The sequence below is a fragment of the Orbicella faveolata genome, unplaced genomic scaffold (genome assembly GCF_042242905.1).
Source record: "Orbicella faveolata isolate gen_17 unplaced genomic scaffold, um_ofav_v1 contig_48, whole genome shotgun sequence".
Lineage (NCBI taxonomy): Eukaryota > Metazoa > Cnidaria > Anthozoa > Scleractinia > Merulinidae > Orbicella > Orbicella faveolata.
In genome coordinates, this window is record NW_028301578.1 from 14,066,998 (window position 1) to 14,087,500 (window position 20,503).

The 20,503-nt window shown below is 39.3% G+C and overlaps 3 protein-coding genes across 3 annotated transcripts in view; 1 reads left to right on the forward strand and 2 right to left on the reverse strand.

The window, feature by feature from the left end:
• The window catches only part of LOC110069744 (gamma-tubulin complex component 6-like), a 37,761-nt gene extending 28,941 nt beyond the window's left edge, over positions 1–8,820 (reverse strand). Inside the window, exons 1-3 of the mRNA XM_020777287.2 lie at positions 8,442–8,820; positions 7,720–7,886; positions 7,113–7,213 (exon numbers count right to left, since the gene is read on the reverse strand). Coding sequence (XP_020632946.2) covers positions 7,113–7,213; positions 7,720–7,886; positions 8,442–8,820 — 647 coding nt within the window. The remainder of the gene's footprint in view (positions 1–7,112; positions 7,214–7,719; positions 7,887–8,441) is intronic.
• Positions 8,821–11,500: 2,680 nt separating this feature from the next.
• LOC149096644 (uncharacterized) lies at positions 11,501–14,668 on the forward strand. Its single transcript, XM_089281262.1, has 3 exons — positions 11,501–11,656; positions 12,080–12,328; positions 14,350–14,668. The coding sequence occupies exons 1-3, from the start codon at positions 11,529–11,531 to the stop codon at positions 14,666–14,668; spliced, it is 696 nt and encodes a 231-aa protein (XP_089137388.1). The 5' UTR covers positions 11,501–11,528.
• The window catches only part of LOC110069743 (allatostatin-A receptor-like), a 6,945-nt gene continuing 1,034 nt past the window's right edge, over positions 14,593–20,503 (reverse strand). Inside the window, exon 2 of the mRNA XM_020777285.2 lies at positions 14,593–16,394. Coding sequence (XP_020632944.1) covers positions 15,608–16,394 — 787 coding nt within the window. The 3' untranslated portion in view covers positions 14,593–15,607. The remainder of the gene's footprint in view (positions 16,395–20,503) is intronic.

The window sequence follows — 20,503 nt, forward strand, 5'->3', positions numbered from 1 at the left end:
GGATAACGGCGATCGGCGAAAAGTGCTCTACTGTTGTTAAGCAGGAGCGAATATAACCATATGAGGAAGTAGCAGATCCCATTAAAATAGTGCTCAATACACATATAGTGTAGAGCTGAGTATATGAGTAATAACGAAGAGGCAAGATTTGCTGTTACTCCGAGTTTCGTGCTTACGCACTCATCAGACAGTATTTAATGATAAGCATTCCTATCAACTAGATATATATACACGGTATTAAACAATAGGCTAATTGCTGGACTAGTTGCATTACAATAAGTGATAGTTATACTGGAAAACAATAGGTGTGAAGACAGAAATTACGGGGACGAGTATAAACTGCGTGGGTGCAGTACAATATAAAGAAAGTGTCAAGCGTTCTTCAAGTAGAATTTGTTCTCGTGCCGGCATTTAGAAATAAGTTCTGATCTTTTGTTAGCATTATATGGTACAACCCTCCATTTAGTAAAAACGTAAAGACAAACATCGGTAGAACATTCCTGAAGCTCATATCTAAGCACTTTCCGAACCAACATAAATACCACAGCCTCTTCAACAAAAACAACGTCAAAGTCAGCTACAGTTGCATGGACAACATGAAAACAGTAATCAACAAACACAACATGAAAATAACAAACGCCGACAACAACGCCAACGCAATCACCGGAGAGCAATGCAACTGCCGAAAAAAAGACCAATGCCCGCTAGACAACAAATGCCTGACTTCCAGTGTAATCTACAACGCACAAGTTACAACTAACAACACAACCAAGAACTACATTGGACTGACAGAAGGAACATTCAAACAGAGATTCTCGCAGCACAAATCCACATTTAAGCACAGAAAACACATCAACAGCACCGAGCTTTCTAAATACATCTGGCAACTACACGACAAAAAACAAGACTTCAACATCAAATGGTCAATTATTAGCCGTGCAAGACCCTACAACAACATTTCCAAACGATGCGACCTCTGCCTCACAGAAAAACTAATGATTATCAAACATAGCAACGACAATCTACTAAACAAAAGATCAGAACTTATTTCTAAATGCCGGCACGAGAACAAATTCTACTTGAAGAACGCTTGACACTTTCTTTATATTGTACTGCACCCACGCAGTTTATACTCGTCCCCGTAATTTCTGTCTTCACACCTATTGTTTTCCAGTATAACTATCACTTATTGTAATGCAACTAGTCCAGCAATTAGCCTATTGTTTAATACCGTGTATATATATCTAGTTGATAGGAATGCTTATCATTAAATACTGTCTGATGAGTGCGTAAGCACGAAACTCGGAGTAACAGCAAATCTTGCCTCTTCGTTATTACTCATATACTCAGCTCTACACTATATGTGTATTGAGCACTATTTTAATGGGATCTGCTACTTCCTCATATGGTTATATTCGCTCCTGCTTAACAACAGTAGAGCACTTTTCGCCGATCGCCGTTATCCACAATGGAGAAAACAAGATTCAACTATTCAATGAAGAACATTCCTATCCCACCAAGAAACTCCTACCTCAAGAAACTCATCGAAAAGACCGAAAGTGTAATCAAGCGTATGCGTTGGAAAGCCTTCTTCTTCGAACAGAATAAAGATAAGAATAACACAGACCACAACAACGACGACGACAACATTGACAACAACAACTTTGGCTTTAAATCAAGAAAATGCCCTCCTCAGAACGAAGACCTAAACAACTTTGAAACTGACGTGTACGAAATGATCAAGAACATTGAATTCAGGCAAATACGAGATGACTTCCAAGACCATCTACAACAAGACATTAGGAAAATAAACAACTCCACAAAAACATTCATACCTGCTGACAAAACAACCAACTACTACGAAGTAGACAAAGCTTCGCACGACAAGCTTCTCAAGGACAATATCACATCGACGTACAAGAAAGCAAATTCTAATACGATTACTGCTATTAACAAAGAAGCTCAAGTCATTGCTACTAATCTGAACATTGACGACCGAGCGGAACGCATGGCTGAACGACAGGCTTTTATAACACTCAAAGACCATAAAGACAACTTCCAGAACAAACCTACATGTAGACTCATTAACCCTGCAAAAAGTGAGATTGGACGTATCAGTAAAGAAATCCTCGCGAACATTAACACGACTGTGAGACAGAAGACTGGCCTTAACCAATGGAAAAACTCATCATCCGTCATCAACTGGTTCTCCTCTATACAACACAAAGATCAACATACCTTCGCCGTATTTGACATTGAGAACTTCTACCCTTCCATTACTGAGAAACTTCTTACAGACGCAATCAACTTCGCCAAACAATTCACTTCCATTACGGACCGCGACATCGATATTATTATGCATTCAAGAAAATCCCTTCTCTTTGACAGTAACACCGCCTGGATCAAGAAAAACAACAGTTCTTTTGACGTTACTATGGGCAGCTTCGACGGAGCCGAAGTATGCGAGCTCGTAGGCTTATTCATTCTCGACGACCTGTGTAACATATACGGGATAGACAACATCGGGCTTTACAGAGACGACGGACTTGCCATCTTCAAAAACATCTCCGGACCTCAAGCAGACCGTACAAGGAAGGACATAACAAGACGCTTCAAGACATATGGACTTAACATTACCATACAGACTAACATGAAAATTGTTAACTACCTGGACGTCACCTTCGATCTTACAAAAGGTACCTACTGCCCCTACAGAAAGCCTAACGACGAGCCGCAGTACATCAACACAAAGTCTAACCACCCACCTAACATAATAAAGCAACTTCCAGCATCCATCAATCGCCGTATTTCCGCCAACTCATGCAACGAACACGAATTCAACAAGGCCAAACCAATCTACGAAACTGCTTTGAAAGCCAGCGGATACTCTGAAACACTAATTTACAACGAAGACAATCAACCAACACGCCCCCGACGCAACAGACAAAGAAACATTATATGGTACAACCCTCCATTTAGTAAAAACGTAAAGACAAACATCGGTAGAACATTCCTGAAGCTCATATCTAAGCACTTTCCGAACCAACATAAATACCACAGCCTCTTCAACAAAAACAACGTCAAAGTCAGCTACAGTTGCATGGACAACATGAAAACAGTAATCAACAAACACAACATGAAAATAACAAACGCCGACAACAACGCCAACGCAATCACCGGAGAGCAATGCAACTGCCGAAAAAAAGACCAATGCCCGCTAGACAACAAATGCCTGACTTCCAGTGTAATCTACAACGCACAAGTTACAACTAACAACACAACCAAGAACTACATTGGACTGACAGAAGGAACATTCAAACAGAGATTCTCGCAGCACAAATCCACATTTAAGCACAGAAAACACATCAACAGCACCGAGCTTTCTAAATACATCTGGCAACTACACGACAAAAAACAAGACTTCAACATCAAATGGTCAATTATTAGCCGTGCAAGACCCTACAACAACATTTCCAAACGATGCGACCTCTGCCTCACAGAAAAACTAATGATTATCAAACATAGCAACGACAATCTACTAAACAAAAGATCAGAACTTATTTCTAAATGCCGGCACGAGAACAAATTCTACTTGAAGAACGCTTGACACTTTCTTTATATTGTACTGCACCCACGCAGTTTATACTCGTCCCCGTAATTTCTGTCTTCACACCTATTGTTTTCCAGTATAACTATCACTTATTGTAATGCAACTAGTCCAGCAATTAGCCTATTGTTTAATACCGTGTATATATATCTAGTTGATAGGAATGCTTATCATTAAATACTGTCTGATGAGTGCGTAAGCACGAAACTCGGAGTAACAGCAAATCTTGCCTCTTCGTTATTACTCATATACTCAGCTCTACACTATATGTGTATTGAGCACTATTTTAATGGGATCTGCTACTTCCTCATATGGTTATATTCGCTCCTGCTTAACAACAGTAGAGCACTTTTCGCCGATCGCCGTTATCCACAATGGAGAAAACAAGATTCAACTATTCAATGAAGAACATTCCTATCCCACCAAGAAACTCCTACCTCAAGAAACTCATCGAAAAGACCGAAAGTGTAATCAAGCGTATGCGTTGGAAAGCCTTCTTCTTCGAACAGAATAAAGATAAGAATAACACAGACCACAACAACGACGACGACAACATTGACAACAACAACTTTGGCTTTAAATCAAGAAAATGCCCTCCTCAGAACGAAGACCTAAACAACTTTGAAACTGACGTGTACGAAATGATCAAGAACATTGAATTCAGGCAAATACGAGATGACTTCCAAGACCATCTACAACAAGACATTAGGAAAATAAACAACTCCACAAAAACATTCATACCTGCTGACAAAACAACCAACTACTACGAAGTAGACAAAGCTTCGCACGACAAGCTTCTCAAGGACAATATCACATCGACGTACAAGAAAGCAAATTCTAATACGATTACTGCTATTAACAAAGAAGCTCAAGTCATTGCTACTAATCTGAACATTGACGACCGAGCGGAACGCATGGCTGAACGACAGGCTTTTATAACACTCAAAGACCATAAAGACAACTTCCAGAACAAACCTACATGTAGACTCATTAACCCTGCAAAAAGTGAGATTGGACGTATCAGTAAAGAAATCCTCGCGAACATTAACACGACTGTGAGACAGAAGACTGGCCTTAACCAATGGAAAAACTCATCATCCGTCATCAACTGGTTCTCCTCTATACAACACAAAGATCAACATACCTTCGCCGTATTTGACATTGAGAACTTCTACCCTTCCATTACTGAGAAACTTCTTACAGACGCAATCAACTTCGCCAAACAATTCACTTCCATTACGGACCGCGACATCGATATTATTATGCATTCAAGAAAATCCCTTCTCTTTGACAGTAACACCGCCTGGATCAAGAAAAACAACAGTTCTTTTGACGTTACTATGGGCAGCTTCGACGGAGCCGAAGTATGCGAGCTCGTAGGCTTATTCATTCTCGACGACCTGTGTAACATATACGGGATAGACAACATCGGGCTTTACAGAGACGACGGACTTGCCATCTTCAAAAACATCTCCGGACCTCAAGCAGACCGTACAAGGAAGGACATAACAAGACGCTTCAAGACATATGGACTTAACATTACCATACAGACTAACATGAAAATTGTTAACTACCTGGACGTCACCTTCGATCTTACAAAAGGTACCTACTGCCCCTACAGAAAGCCTAACGACGAGCCGCAGTACATCAACACAAAGTCTAACCACCCACCTAACATAATAAAGCAACTTCCAGCATCCATCAATCGCCGTATTTCCGCCAACTCATGCAACGAACACGAATTCAACAAGGCCAAACCAATCTACGAAACTGCTTTGAAAGCCAGCGGATACTCTGAAACACTAATTTACAACGAAGACAATCAACCAACACGCCCCCGACGCAACAGACAAAGAAACATTATATGGTACAACCCTCCATTTAGTAAAAACGTAAAGACAAACATCGGTAGAACATTCCTGAAGCTCATATCTAAGCACTTTCCGAACCAACATAAATACCACAGCCTCTTCAACAAAAACAACGTCAAAGTCAGCTACAGTTGCATGGACAACATGAAAACAGTAATCAACAAACACAACATGAAAATAACAAACGCCGACAACAACGCCAACGCAATCACCGGAGAGCAATGCAACTGCCGAAAAAAAGACCAATGCCCGCTAGACAACAAATGCCTGACTTCCAGTGTAATCTACAACGCACAAGTTACAACTAACAACACAACCAAGAACTACATTGGACTGACAGAAGGAACATTCAAACAGAGATTCTCGCAGCACAAATCCACATTTAAGCACAGAAAACACATCAACAGCACCGAGCTTTCTAAATACATCTGGCAACTACACGACAAAAAACAAGACTTCAACATCAAATGGTCAATTATTAGCCGTGCAAGACCCTACAACAACATTTCCAAACGATGCGACCTCTGCCTCACAGAAAAACTAATGATTATCAAACATAGCAACGACAATCTACTAAACAAAAGATCAGAACTTATTTCTAAATGCCGGCACGAGAACAAATTCTACTTGAAGAACGCTTGACACTTTCTTTATATTGTACTGCACCCACGCAGTTTATACTCGTCCCCGTAATTTCTGTCTTCACACCTATTGTTTTCCAGTATAACTATCACTTATTGTAATGCAACTAGTCCAGCAATTAGCCTATTGTTTAATACCGTGTATATATATCTAGTTGATAGGAATGCTTATCATTAAATACTGTCTGATGAGTGCGTAAGCACGAAACTCGGAGTAACAGCAAATCTTGCCTCTTCGTTATTACTCATATACTCAGCTCTACACTATATGTGTATTGAGCACTATTTTAATGGGATCTGCTACTTCCTCATATGGTAATAATAATAATAATAATAATAATTACTGTATACCATTAATGGCTATAGGCTAGGGTTATCTGTCTCTTAGCAAGCCTTAGACCTTATCATTCAGGGAGCAATGAACAGAGACTGTATTTGGTGACTTTCTGTTGTTTGTTATTAAAGGACGGTGGCAGGGAAGTGCACCCATTAGCACCCACAGTAAGGCTCTAGCCCACTGGAGACAGGTCCGGAGAAATTACCTATTCCAAGGTGGCTACCCCCGGTACCATCTGATCTGCACTCCCCCCAGGAGGGGCTCCCCCTCCTGGTTCCCTCAGTCCCCTGGGACTGTGGGATATGGGCCTCACCCCTGGAGGCAGGTCTGGAACTTTTATTCCACGGTGGCTACCCCCGGTACCACCCAATCTGTACTCCCCCAGGAGGGCCCCCTTCCAGGGCCCCTACTCCCCAGTCGTCCTTCCCTGCCACCCAAATTTTACCCACAGCCAGTGTGTTATTTCCTAAATGTAGTATCGTTAGTGGAAGCTAAGACCAGGCCTCGAAAGAGGATCATTAATACTTAAAATAGGAGGAAGGGTGTCCTAATTTTTAATTTAAAATAGATCAACATTATGGCCAGAATTTATGATAGAAAAAAATTCCATCTAGTAGTGAAGGACTAAAACTTAAGATTCCCACAGTGATACAAACCTTGAATAATGGACATAATGCTCAAATTCCAATGCATGTTGTCTCACAAGTTGGCTGTCTGTATTTAAGAGAGGTCCTTCTGGGAGAGATGTCTTCTGAATCTAAAGGTTGAAAAACAGCATTAATTTACAAGGCTATAGTTTGTTGAGATATAAAGCACACCGTGTTTAGCTAATAGTAGGGGCCTGATTTTACAGTAAATGTTCACGGGATATTGTAGGTGATGGCCCATCTGGCCTCTCCTTCCTTTGCTGCACCTGTCCAGAAGAGACTAGATCTGGCCCTCTCTCTGCATTCCGTGACAGAGAGATTCAGAGGGCTAGAACTGGACTAGCACCATAAAGACATACCAGAACAAAACAAATGATCCTGGGAATGGGGGAGTAATGGGGGTTTTTGAAGGGGGTGGGGAGGATTCTGAAATGTCAGTAACTAGTAGGTTTGAGACCAAATTGTTAGACCTAAAAAAAGTCCTATTTCATAAGAACGTGTTAAACCAGTTTCCTTGAATTCAAATACTGACGGCAAAATTTAAATTTGTTTCACAAGCTACTGTATCAATACTCTTCTCAGTAGAGCTGGATAATGATACACCATAACTTACTACCTGTTTGTGTTCTGTGACCCACAACTTGTTCTGATGGCCAAGTACTGAAGTTGATTCATTCGTAACTGATCCAGCTAATGCAACAATGAATCTTAGCACTGCTTCCTTCTCTAAAACATTTGTCCTAAGTTCTGTGCTGTTGAATTTAACAGCACTGCTGGAAGGTTCTGATTGAAACAAACAATTAACGGCATAATTAACATCACAGAGAGAGAATAAAAGTAAGTTTGACTTCTGAGCTACAGCATATACATGTACTGTGGTTGTTATTTACCAAGCAGGCAGTTCAAATGTCAAGACTTATTATTTTTTTTTTTTCTAATCATCCAGCCTTGATCTCCCACTTGGTACAATAAGACTTTTGTCATAATTCTAACAGAGATTAAATTATATATAAAGATGCTGAAAATGGCCAACATGCACAAGAGTTCCAGGTGAAGATATCTGGACTGCTTGTTCAGCCAATCACAATCATGTCCAATCAGACGGTGTCACTCAGCTACCCAGAGAAGGAAATATAATTCCTCATGTGTAACTTATTATTGACAATTAAATTCTACTTACGAATACTCTAAAAGCTGTTTGCTAAGTTCATTCATTATATTTCTCAGTACTCCGTTCTTAATATAAGCTTAAGCACACTGAGTTATACTATAAAGCAGGTCTTCTAAACTTCTTACTGTTTCGATCGGCTCTAATAGTAGGGTCTAATATTTACCAACCTTCCAAATCCCTCCACTGACATACAAAACGCTCCAGTTTATCTGCATCGTCAAATCTACGAGCTATCCTGAGTTCAAATGCTGCTATTGATAGCTTATCAACAACATGCAAGCATGACTGGTGTCCCTTGTATTGAGTTCGAGTTAGCTGATCAACCCAAGGAGCCCGCAGCTCTTCGAAAAGAGTTTCGTACAAGCACAGTTTCAAAGCCCTTTGCCGTCGATTGGTGAAGCGTGGACACCTATAAATATCCCATGTTTCGCTGGCTTCACTATTGAAAGATAATTCGCACAGTTTAGCGAAAAGAAACGAAACTCCTTCGCTTTCTTCACCCATAGTCCGCCATTTCCCCGCCGAAATTTCAGAAAAATAAATCATGCTGAGTAACCGTTCCTTTTCAGGGGATTTTAACGCGCGCGGAAAAGGAACAACACGCGGTCTTCTCGAGGGTCACCCGCGCAAGAGGTAGTCTATTTAAGCGGGGGGCGAGGGGCGGGGCGGGGGCCAGGGGGAGGGTGATTTGCTACTGGCATATTTTTTTTTTAAGCTTTTCATTTCATGCACTAGGAATTTTTTTCCCGGCACGTATGTATGATGAATATTCATCATGTAACATGTTTGTTTTTTTCGGCTCATTGGCGTGCGTGGATTTTTTTTTTTTTTTTTTTTTTTGCGACAGTGGTCGTGTATGAATCTTTCTGCTACAGGTATCCTTGCAGGAGATTTTTTCCAAACTCACCTACCCTCCCTCAAAAGTCAAATGGTCCACCCTTAAGGGGGGAGGGGACGATGACTCAGTTGTACATGGGGAACAACCGACTTCACTATCATCTTCACGTAAACACTCCCATTGCATTTATAGCTACAGCAGTTCCCTGAACAAACCTAAGTAGCAAAAAGAAATATCAACTTCCAAATGGCTCGAAAACCTCCTTCCCTGCCGAAGATTGCTTGCGTCATGATCAAGACGACAGACTCCGATAAAATTAGTGTTTCTTTTGCTGATGGAAAACATTTCCGCGCCACGTTGAGTTCTCTGAATGTGTAGAAACTACCATTGCTTCAATTTTAAAATTTTGAGACTTCCCCAGTATCAGATCCTTGCATCAAGTACTGATAAAATCGGCAGTATGTAGATTGCCATACCAAACTTTTTCAAAAGGATTTATGTATTTACCTGGGTTCAATGACGTTCTTTCACTGGTGATCAAGAAATCGATAGAGTTAGGTTCAGCCATTCAAATTGCAGTAATAGCGATAGCATACGAGAAGATTTAATTTGATTTGTAGTGATTACAGAATTACCGATCATATTTACTTGAGCGTAATCGCTTTGTCTGATCAGGTCCTACCCAGAGAGATGAATTAGCCTTTCCCTCTCGCCGAGCAGTTTTAATTGAAGTAAGGGAGAACTCCTTGTCGGAGCCGCAATGAAGCCAAAGTCGTTTGTGATATTCTCGCCGTTGACTTTGATAGGTAAGTAACTCAGAAAATGAGTTGATCTCTGCGGCATACAGTGCAAGCCGTTGGTGGTGAGGAAAAAAACACTACGCATCTGTCACAAGAAGTAGCCAAATTTATTTTTCATACTCTAGTAAAATCTCAAAGGTGTTTACCTTCGTTTTAATATTATTGGCATATTTCAGATGTTTTTGGTTCTCTATTTATCTGTAACATATTCCGTGGTAATTAACAGAAATATTGTAAAATTTTGAACAACAAAATATCGCATTTTGTTTTAGAAGCTTTTAGACCTGAACGAACTTGCTAAGTATGATCGAGAATGTTTTCGTTTAGCATTGTTAAGAAAATGCATGGAAAAGGTGTAGTAATAAAGCCGATGACAAACCGACTTTTAAGCACATAAAAATTTAATTTGATCTGAATCCTGAAATATATTTGAAAATTACAGTGTTTTGTCCGACTGAATTAAAAACATAATTGTCTTGAATAAAACAGAATTACCACTTCTCTAATGATCAAATTGCTGAGTTTAAAATGTGTCAAAAGAAACATGGAAATATTTATGATTGCAAAGTTATGCGCTCTTGTGGTTAATGAGAGAGTCTCAGATCTGCAAATAAATTCTATTTTAATTGTTCTGTTGAAAGAAGGAAATCGGCTTAGCCAAAACAGATCAAAAGACAAGCGGCTAAGAAACGAAATTAGTAGTCTCCAGGTATTCATTTCGATGCATGTGAAGAAATGGCTTAATAAAAAATCAGTGAAGAACTTTCCAGGCTCTTGTTTCAATTTTAGATCGACGATCGAAGTTGTGATAACTCTTCCAATTCTCAGTACATAAAATTAAGATGTCTAGTGAAACATCTCTCTTTTTCATAACTTCGCTCCTCGGGTTAAAAAACCTAAAGGCATTAATTCACAAAAATATTCTTCTAATCAGATTTGTAATGACAATTCTCATCGCGGATTGTGATAAGCCTCTTCTGCAAACATTCTTTTGGCCTGTCATGGATTCACCCCTCAGGGGTAGACCATTTGACATTGATGAGGTGGAAGGAGGGAGATTTTAAGAAGAAAATATTCTGCAAGCATACTTGTACCAAAAAAAAATTCACCCACGTTCGGGGAACCAAAGGAAGGCAGATTACGCGGAGGGAAAAAATACAAAAAAATTCCCAGTGTATGAATGGGTTTACAAAATGAATTCGTGCCTGTACCAAATAACCCACACCTTCCCTCAAGAATCAGTGGTCCACTCCGGCATAAGAACGACGCAATAAGGAGGGAGTGCGTGACGAGTTAAAAGATTTTGCCTGCGAAGATGCGAGGGATTGTACAGAACACATTTCAAATTGTATGAAAATTAAGCGTTGCACTTTTAAATGGTGATGCTAATACTCAAAGTCATAGCGAATAGTTATGAAGGAATGGAAGTCAAGAAAGAAGTTGATTAGTCCAGTTAATTCCGGCCATTTCTCTGTCACGCACGGAGCGTGACAGAGAGATGGCCGAAACTAGACTAGCAGTCCATTTATATGATGGTTGAATTACCAAAGTCTAATCAACAAAGTGGTTGACACCCTGTACTGTTATGCTGTAATTTCTTTTTCGCAGCTTTTCTAATGGATTTTCAAATGGCCACAGGAAGCGTCGGCTCATGCAGTCTTCACATGTATTTCTACAAAACGCGAGCCACTTGTGAAATACCTTTCTTTCGACGTCTTCAACTTGGCCTCGCAACCAACTGTAGGTTAGTAGCGTGTTTATGGATTGCCAATCATGATAAGTATCCACGACAACTTAAAGGAGTTCTGTCAAGATTATTTTAACATACAGAGTCATACGCTCTCAATCCAGCGATGCGAACGATTTTTTCCCATATATCCAACAAGCGCGAGTGGAATAATTGGTTTACTAAAAAAAACTTCCCCAAAATATAGAAAACTAAGTTATAATAAAAATACAAATACCCCTAAAAATTACGTGTACCCTTACCATCTTTGTAGAGCATAGTATAATTGCTCATATACCATGATAACTTAGCCAATGAAAACTCTTGAATTGCATTATTTAATGATCCAGTGTGTAATAATTTGGAATATTCGTCATATCAATTGCAAGGTTGAAGACTTCGGAAGATGATTCATTATGACCGGTTCTTTTGCTTCCTCAGCAATAATTTTGAAACACTTATCAGCTGCGTAAAGAACGTGACTCGAGTATGCGAAGACAGCTGGAGAAGTGATGATTGGATCGACATGGACGTTAGATTGAAATTTAGGAAGCAGTTTTACTGTCGAAATGGCGCCTTGATTCTGCCTTTCGTTGTTTGTGGCGACAAGTACTACGAGAAAGGCCCGCAGTGCGTGCGAGGTTTCCACAGAAAGTTTCGAAGGAATATTACCGACCCGTCCCTGTGCAAGTAAGTAGACAGCATTCCCTTCCAAAACAGTAGACCATTTTACAGTTGCCTGTTCAGTGACCTGGCCTTTGAATGGCAGCGAGGCTGCAGGTGGCCCTGCTTTGACCTCACTGCTTTTTATTGTGTAGATCAAGTTGTTCTTATGCTAACTAGTTGGCATTTAAGGTTACAGTATACCTTCGGGTCGGCAATTTTCTTCAAATTTGGATTTTTGGGTCAAAATAGTGGTCGAAGAATAATCTCTAATTTCTGAAAAAAAAAAATTGAAAAAGGCTAAATATTGGCGGAGAAATGGCGGTTTTACGTTTTCATCGGAAGTAAAAGCTTACCTCTTGATTGACAGCCCTATGGCGCGTATGCAATCAACCGAGACGATTTTCGCGGGAATTACCTATATGGATGTCACGAATTGACTACTCAGTTGATCAGCATTGTTGTTCTGACTACCCAGCATTTTTGGTATTAGGCGTGTCTCTATTAAGTTAAAAGGAAACATAGACCACGTTTAAACCATGGACCAGTTCGAAAAAGCGAAAACAGCGAAGAACGAATGAAAATACATCAATGAGTGAAGAAGCGATAGTTCGCCACGCGGATGAAGCTATAGTTATCGTATAAGGCGGGCAAATATTCGTGGTAAGAGAAAAGAAAGGTTCTGTAAAAATTTCGGAACTTGACAGCAATAACAGGGATGCTGAGTCCGATATCGACGAATCGTCGGATTCATTGAGACCATTTGAAATATTATCCATGCACAGTTGCCCACACACAGTTGCTCTCTGCGCTTTCTTTTGTTTGTTTCCTTCGCTCAGCCACTCTAGCGTTCGTATCCTTTTTAGTCTTCCCCATTTTGCCTGACCAGCTTCAAGAAAAACCGAGCTACAGAAAAATTATCTCTTTGCCTTCGGTTCCTTGAGCGCATTGCTAAACACAAGAGTTTTTTAGAGATTCGCGCGTAAATTTCACCAGGAAGTTAACGGTAGTAAACTTTCCCTGCACTGACTGGCTTAGTTATCTGAGAACCCAGTTGAAGGTGTTTGTGGGCGGAGTTTGTTTGCGAAGCATAAAATTTTTCTTAGCGCTGTTTTCTCGAATAAATTTTTTCACTTGAAGCAGACACTTTAAAGAGTTATAACTCAAAGGGATTTTGTTCAATTGCTCTTAAATTTGGACAGTGGCTAGTTTAACATATAAACTACAAAAGCTTGTCTGGGAATTGTTAATTTCGAAATACTTTTTCTTCGAGAGCGATTTTTGTACGATCACTCCACATTTTTTTAATCCTATTTCGAAAATGTTCTGTAACTTTTTACTGCAATTGAATATGCCAAAACGCAGACACGTTTTTTAAGCGCTTTGGGCCCTGAAACCGAGGAAAAAATTAAATTGGCGAAAAACGAAATTCGCTTTGACTTGTAGCTTTCGAAAGGTGATTCGGGCGCTCGCATTTAGTGGTCGTGAAAAATTCGACAATTCATTTTCTTTCAAAATTCTTGGTATAGTTTGATAGCCAGCTCCATAAGCTTTAATTTGATATAGGGGTTTAGGTATCTACAGCTTAAACTGCACGCGCTACATCGCTTGCGTGCGAGACACCCCTGAAGGTATACTGTAACCTTAAATGAGAAAAGCAGAGAGATCTGTATCAAAGTAACGTCTCCTCTAGCCTAGCTTGCATTACTAGGCCAGGTAACTAAGCACACAACTGTAAAATGGCTTATTCGGGAGTCTAGAAACGAGCTCACTTTGTTAGAATGTCTGGGATAGTCAGGGTGGAAAAGGATGGCGTCCTGGTTTTCTTTAGGGTTATTTCAAAACAAGATTTAATAGACTGAAATTACTTACCAGACCTTGGCGAATTCCATACTTCGATTGAACATGTACATTATTATATTCCTAATCAAAAAACTTAGTCACGATTCTATCGTTTCAGTCCATCATTTGAAATTAAATTTTCTCTTATTTTATGTCCAGTCAACTTTTGACGTCCTGTGTTTCATTCTCCTTCTTATATTCCCCAGCGAGTTCTCCAATGCAAAGAGCTGTATACGTGAACTTCTCAATGAGGAATGTCCAACAAAAAAGGGCTCACGCACTTTCCACATGGATGTGCTTTTTGACGGTTATAATCCATTCTGTATGAACAGAATTTATCAACCCCCAACTACAGTGACTACACCTCTTCGAGAACACGAACAAACCACCAAACAGCCAACAGAAGAAAGGACGAAAACTCCGCGAAGGAACACTCTCGCTACAAGCAGTTTAAGTTATAATAAACTTGATTTAAACATATATTTACAAATACTGCTTGCTTTGCTATCAGCTGGTTATGTTTAATTCTGAATTAATCCCGTAAAAATTTAATAATATCTTTTGACACAAAACGTTGGAATCAGTGATTAATTTGGACAACACAATAAACTGAATGGTCGCGCATTCAGTTTGAACGCTATGTGATAAGTCACTGACTGCGTCGAAATGTAGAAATTACAATCAGATTTTTTTTACTCTGAAAGGTAATGAAGGTCTCATTTGTTCCTATATTGTAGACTCGTAAATTCACGACCATTGATATAATTCACTCCACACTTAGTAACGGTTTTCAGGCAATTGTTGTTAACTTGTTAACTAATTACTATTATTTATATTTTTACAATATGGGCATTATCTTTGCTACGCACTTATCATTTTTGTCGCAGCTACTAGACCTGTTCCGATTGTGCTCGGCAACCTTTGAGCAACTTTTGGCGTTTGGAGCAACTTTATGCGGTTCTAGCTACTTAGAGCAAGTTTTGCCTTTCTGAGCAACTTATGAGCAAAAACAGGTTTAGAATACATATCAAGCTCGAAAAAGTCAACGATTTCATAGAAAACTTCAATTTCTGCGTATTTCTTGAATGTTTATCAACTTTTTGATAAGTTACACTTTTAGATACCTGCTTTGCGAACAACTCTTTAAAGCTAAGTTTCAAGCTATTTTTCTTGACCGACGTTAGCAATTATTGTGAAGAACGAAAACTACAGCTTTTAATTAACGTTTACGTGAAAATATCAAGAAATTTAGGTAGCAACCTTTTGGATTTTTGGCAATTTTTTAACAACTTTTTGGCATTCCAGTGAGCAACTTTCCAGCAGATTACGAGCACAATCGGGACAGGCGTAGCAGCTACTCCACGTCGCGTGACGTTGAAGTCAAGCAACAAAGACTTCGTAAAACTGCTGTGTTCCTTACAGCACAATCATCTTGCTTATCACAGTAATGTAATCGCTGTAAGATTAATTATTCTCGTTTAATGTCGATAGACTTGTAACTGGGGAGGAACGCGGAGACAAGCATCGTATACTCTCGGTAGCAGGCCCACTCGACCGGGAAATGCTCAGGCGGGGCCTGGGTCCATTGCGAAATTTCTTCGGTAATGCTACCAGTTCGGTGCGGAATTCTTTACAAAATATTATGAAAATGACAGGGTTAGATACGCAGTTAGTATACGTAAAAAGCCAGCATATGATTTTAATCGTGTTCAGCTGGTGGTGGTGATGTCCTCCGCCAAAATCAGACCAGAGCCATACAACTTGATTGGGGAGCATGAAAACCGCGAAGATTACAACAACTGCCACGAACATCTTCGTTACTCGCACGTTAGACTCCACTTCGAAGCCGTGTTTTACGTTGTAAGCGACTCGCGCGCTTAACTTGCGAACTGCACCCATGTTAGTGGGGTTGTTGTTTGTCTCGGCGGAAACTTTGCGCAATTTCTCGGACTCCATTGATCTCATTTGTGTCGTGTTGCTGGTGACGCTGTACAGCTTTGTCAGGGCCAGCGTGTAGATTGTTGTCATGAACACCAGAGGTAGTGCATACTGAGCTAGGAACAGTATGACCGTATAAGCTTGCCTGTAAGTGAACTTTGGCCATAGCTCGACGCATTCTTGATCTTCAAGTTTCAAGAAGACTATGTACGGTATGATTATGGCCAAAGACGACACATGTATGCCTATGATGATGAGTTTGATCTGCTTCTTGGTTAGACGTGGTGTGAACGGGTGCATTAGAAGGCGAAATCTGAAAAATAAACATGAAACTTAGAACAAGTTTGGGTCCTGAACAAGCCAGTCATTTGTAGAGCTCAGTGAGTTTCATTTATAAGCCCTGAAACTCATATTGTCTGCTCGACTTACAACGCATCTCATGAACTTCTTTCAACTCCATTTGTGACTGCATTCTACTAAGATCATTCACTACTTTAGCTAGCTATGCTATTTAGATGATCCTAAATCACTCGCTATTAAATCATTATTATTTCTATATTCTTTATTTTTTAATGTCGTGACCTCATCTATATTGTAATTTGTGTACTATAGTTAACTGAGTTAAGTTTAATACAGTCAATTCTATTTTATTTGATCATGTTTTGGACCTCGGCAAGGACGCAAAACCTAATGAATTTCAATTCAGAGCCCTTAGGCACAATCCATGGGGCCACACTATCTCCAATACATAGCGCGCATGAATAAAGTAACTACTTTATACAGGTGTGCCAATTGCTATGTTATAAGAACAAGAGAAAATAATAAGAGAACTTATTTTTTTCTCAGTAAAATGACAGAGTAAAAGATATTAGTAAACGTAGTGAAATTTAAAAGAGGAAACGTCTTAATCGAAAGAAAAAATAAGCGAATACTAGTATTTTCTGCACCAGCTAACTTTAATTGTGTGTTGAGTGTGAAGAACAGTGCGCTTCCGAATGCATTTTAAACTCTCATATATGGAATTGGTCTATGCATGGTTCTCGTCATGGGAATTGGGTGTGGTATGCTGGTCTGCATAACCTCGTTCCCGGATGTGTTGACCTTGGAACGAGATTGTGGTGTGGAGAGAAAATATAAGCCATTAATCTAGTGAATTTATTGCGATCAACAAAGCTTTGTCTATGTCTACCCCACAGCACTCAAACTTAAAAGGAGAGCTGTAGCGCAGGAAACCGTGCCAAGGCCCACTGTACAGTGGAAGAACACACCGTTTACAAAATTCACAAAACTCGACCAAATCACATGATTAAAAAGTTCCTACCAAGTACCCGTGTTCTTCTGATAAGACGGAGTGCCACGATTCTGCAAATTCAGATGTTTTCATCTTAGAGATTGAAGAAATTAAAGGAGTGGCTGTAAAGGTCAAGGCGACGATAAACAGTATATTTGTATTTGGATCGGAAACACTTAGATTAATTAAGAATGCAGAAACGCACGTATTATTTTTTCTTAAATGCATGGGAACTACATAAACAAAATGGAGTCTCCATCGTGTCTTCTAGCAACGCTCAGTAAAGAAGTCAAATCAGTCTTAGCTTATCTTCCATTTGTTAATTCCCCCACTAACTTTTGCTGTTTACAGAGAACCTCGTATCCCGGAGTGGGTACTTTGTAAATTTTTGGGTGAGGGTGTGCTGCTGAGACACTGAAACCCTTACCCTGTACTAGACCATGATCAGCTTGATTTTGCAACCCTTTCCTAGACTAGGCATCAAAAACCCGTACTCTATCCTCGACTAACTATTTCCCATGCAGAAACTTTATCACTATCGTTAGTCCAACATACGCTAACTAACCCAATATGTTGCAAAGTCGTTTTTCATACAATTCTTGTATAGAACCTCAGGTAAATCACGCTGCTCTAGACTAAATTATTTATACACAAGCCACTTTCTCTGGCGGTAAATTATTCTCTATTCTAGGCCAAAACTGTCTGATTTCTACACCCCATCCCAGACTAAACTGCCTGAAAACCCAACCTTTACAGCGGCACATACTCATATGGCTTATATATTGGAGTACCCCCTCCATCGTGTTAAGTTCCCCAGCTTGAATGGCTTTCTTTGCTGACAGGTGAGACTCCGGAAAATTTCATTCGCTATATCTGGGAATCAAGACTTAATCTACAGCACGGCAATACTGAAAACAACTTTTTTAAAAACAGACATAATCCTATTTGAAGACACTCAAAGGTTATTTCCATAAGAGGATGGGCACTTTAGAGTTGGAACATGTGCTTCAATTTCAACACTGTAAGAATCTTATTAAGGCGCTGGTTGGCAAATTCCGAATGGCAGAATCTTAGGTATTTAACTGATCAGTATTAGTCGTATTATGTGGTTGATACGTGAGAAAATGTGCTTTAAAATGTGTTTGCAACTCATACCAGTTTTATCTTAAGAGGTTTATCGCGGTAAGAATAAAGAGGCTTAGGATAATTTTCTATCGGCTCTGGCCAACTTTGTAAGTGGTTGTTTTGATGAAAAAGACCGTGTGAAAAACAGGCCGATTAGGTTCTGTGCTTAGCAAATTAGAATTCATTATGTAGGTCATTTGGAAGATCATCAGTTAAAGCCGTTGTATTGTTATGACAATTAATTAACTCTCTACAATCTTTTTTCAAGGGGGTTTGAAACACATTTATATAATTATAAGAACTTGTCGGAACGTGAAAAGGCTCGAAGATCGATCTAAACATGGGGCAAACCGTTCAAGGACTCGAAATTTCAAAGTAGACGAAAAGTAAAATTAATGGTATACTTTTTAAGTGCCCTACTGATCTCATGTAAATTCAGCCGTCCAACGTTTTCACTGAATTCCAGATCGAGAATACGAGAAGGTTAGATCTTTCAGAGGTTTCAGCCATAACGATTACGTAACATTACCCGATATCTCTTAAGAGGGTCTGGAATAGGGCTTACTTGAATTGCCGAGAATTGGTCAAATTTTCAACTGTTATCTAAGAAATGACGTGTTTTTTAACTGAAAGCTGAGATCAGAGATGTGTAGAATTTACTGATAACTGAGAGATGGGCTGAAATATTAACTGATTGCTGAGAAATCTCAGAAAATTTAACTGACATCTGAAATTCCAGTGTAGTTATCTAGACCCTCTTAATAAAAAGTTCATCTACGAAAAGATTAATTGGTACAACAGAAATTTCAAACAAGTTACAAGTCCTCGTTCATCACTGAAAGGTTGTTTTCAATGTTAATTTATAATGTGAACAAAAACAAGCGCGGAATTGGTCAAATTTTCAACGTTATCTGAGAAATGACGTGGTTTTTAATACTGAGAGCGGAGATTTGAGATCCGCAGAATTCAATGATGAAATTTTTACTGATACTTGAGAAACCGAAGTTGCCGGGTCATCTGTAGTTTATAACATGAACAAAAAATTGAAAATTGATCAAAAATTTAACTGTCAACTAACAAACGATGTGATTTCAACTGGCAGCTGAGATCTGAGATTTGCACAATTTTCTGATTTTTGATGGCAAATGGGCTGCAATTGGCCAAAATCGTTTCTGATAACAGAAATTTCATCACAGCCATTTGTGCACCCTTTCGAGTTTTTCGATTATTAAACACTATTTGTTTTTTTTTGTCTTGCGTAAAATCATGGTCGACTTCTCGACCTCTCCCATTTGACTGCAGCTTGATTACTTTCCGTATTCTCATCACCTGACTGCTTTACACTGTATTAATACTGTACGGAGAAATTGGAAGGTGATCAATGTGTACTATATAAGGTTGTGCGTGCTGCGTAATAATGTGCTCAGTATACTTAATTTCTTTGTTGCTCAAGGGAAAACCGACATAATAGTATAGCTCAACCTCTTTCTACTTATGCCTGTGTTTTGTAATTCCAGGATCTCTTAGAATTATTGAACGTTTTCTCAACTCAGGAGATTAAATTTTAATGAAAACACTTCAGTAGCATTTGACTCAAATATACTGTATGTCATACCACAATATGTGCCTGAAGGAACGATCAATTCGTTGTGGTTTCATGCGCCGACCCGTAAATTGGAGTTCGTTTTAAGTTTTGCAAAGTTATCCTTGCAGATTCCATACACTTGAAATTGCTAAGTTACTACATCAACAGTCATAACACAATCTCGATTGGATAAAATATGCTGCGCTCGATGCGGATGTTTGAAACTTAATTAGTAATTGTTCTATAGATAACAATTTGCAAAACAAAAACTTTCATATCTTTTATACCACAGACTGAAAAAAAAATTAATTTACACCTTCGAAGGCAAAGTTTCAGATTTCGCAAGAAACTTGCCCTCTCTAAAATGAGAACTGTATATAATCTCACAGCCACGTAGCTACGACCTATTTGAAATTAAATT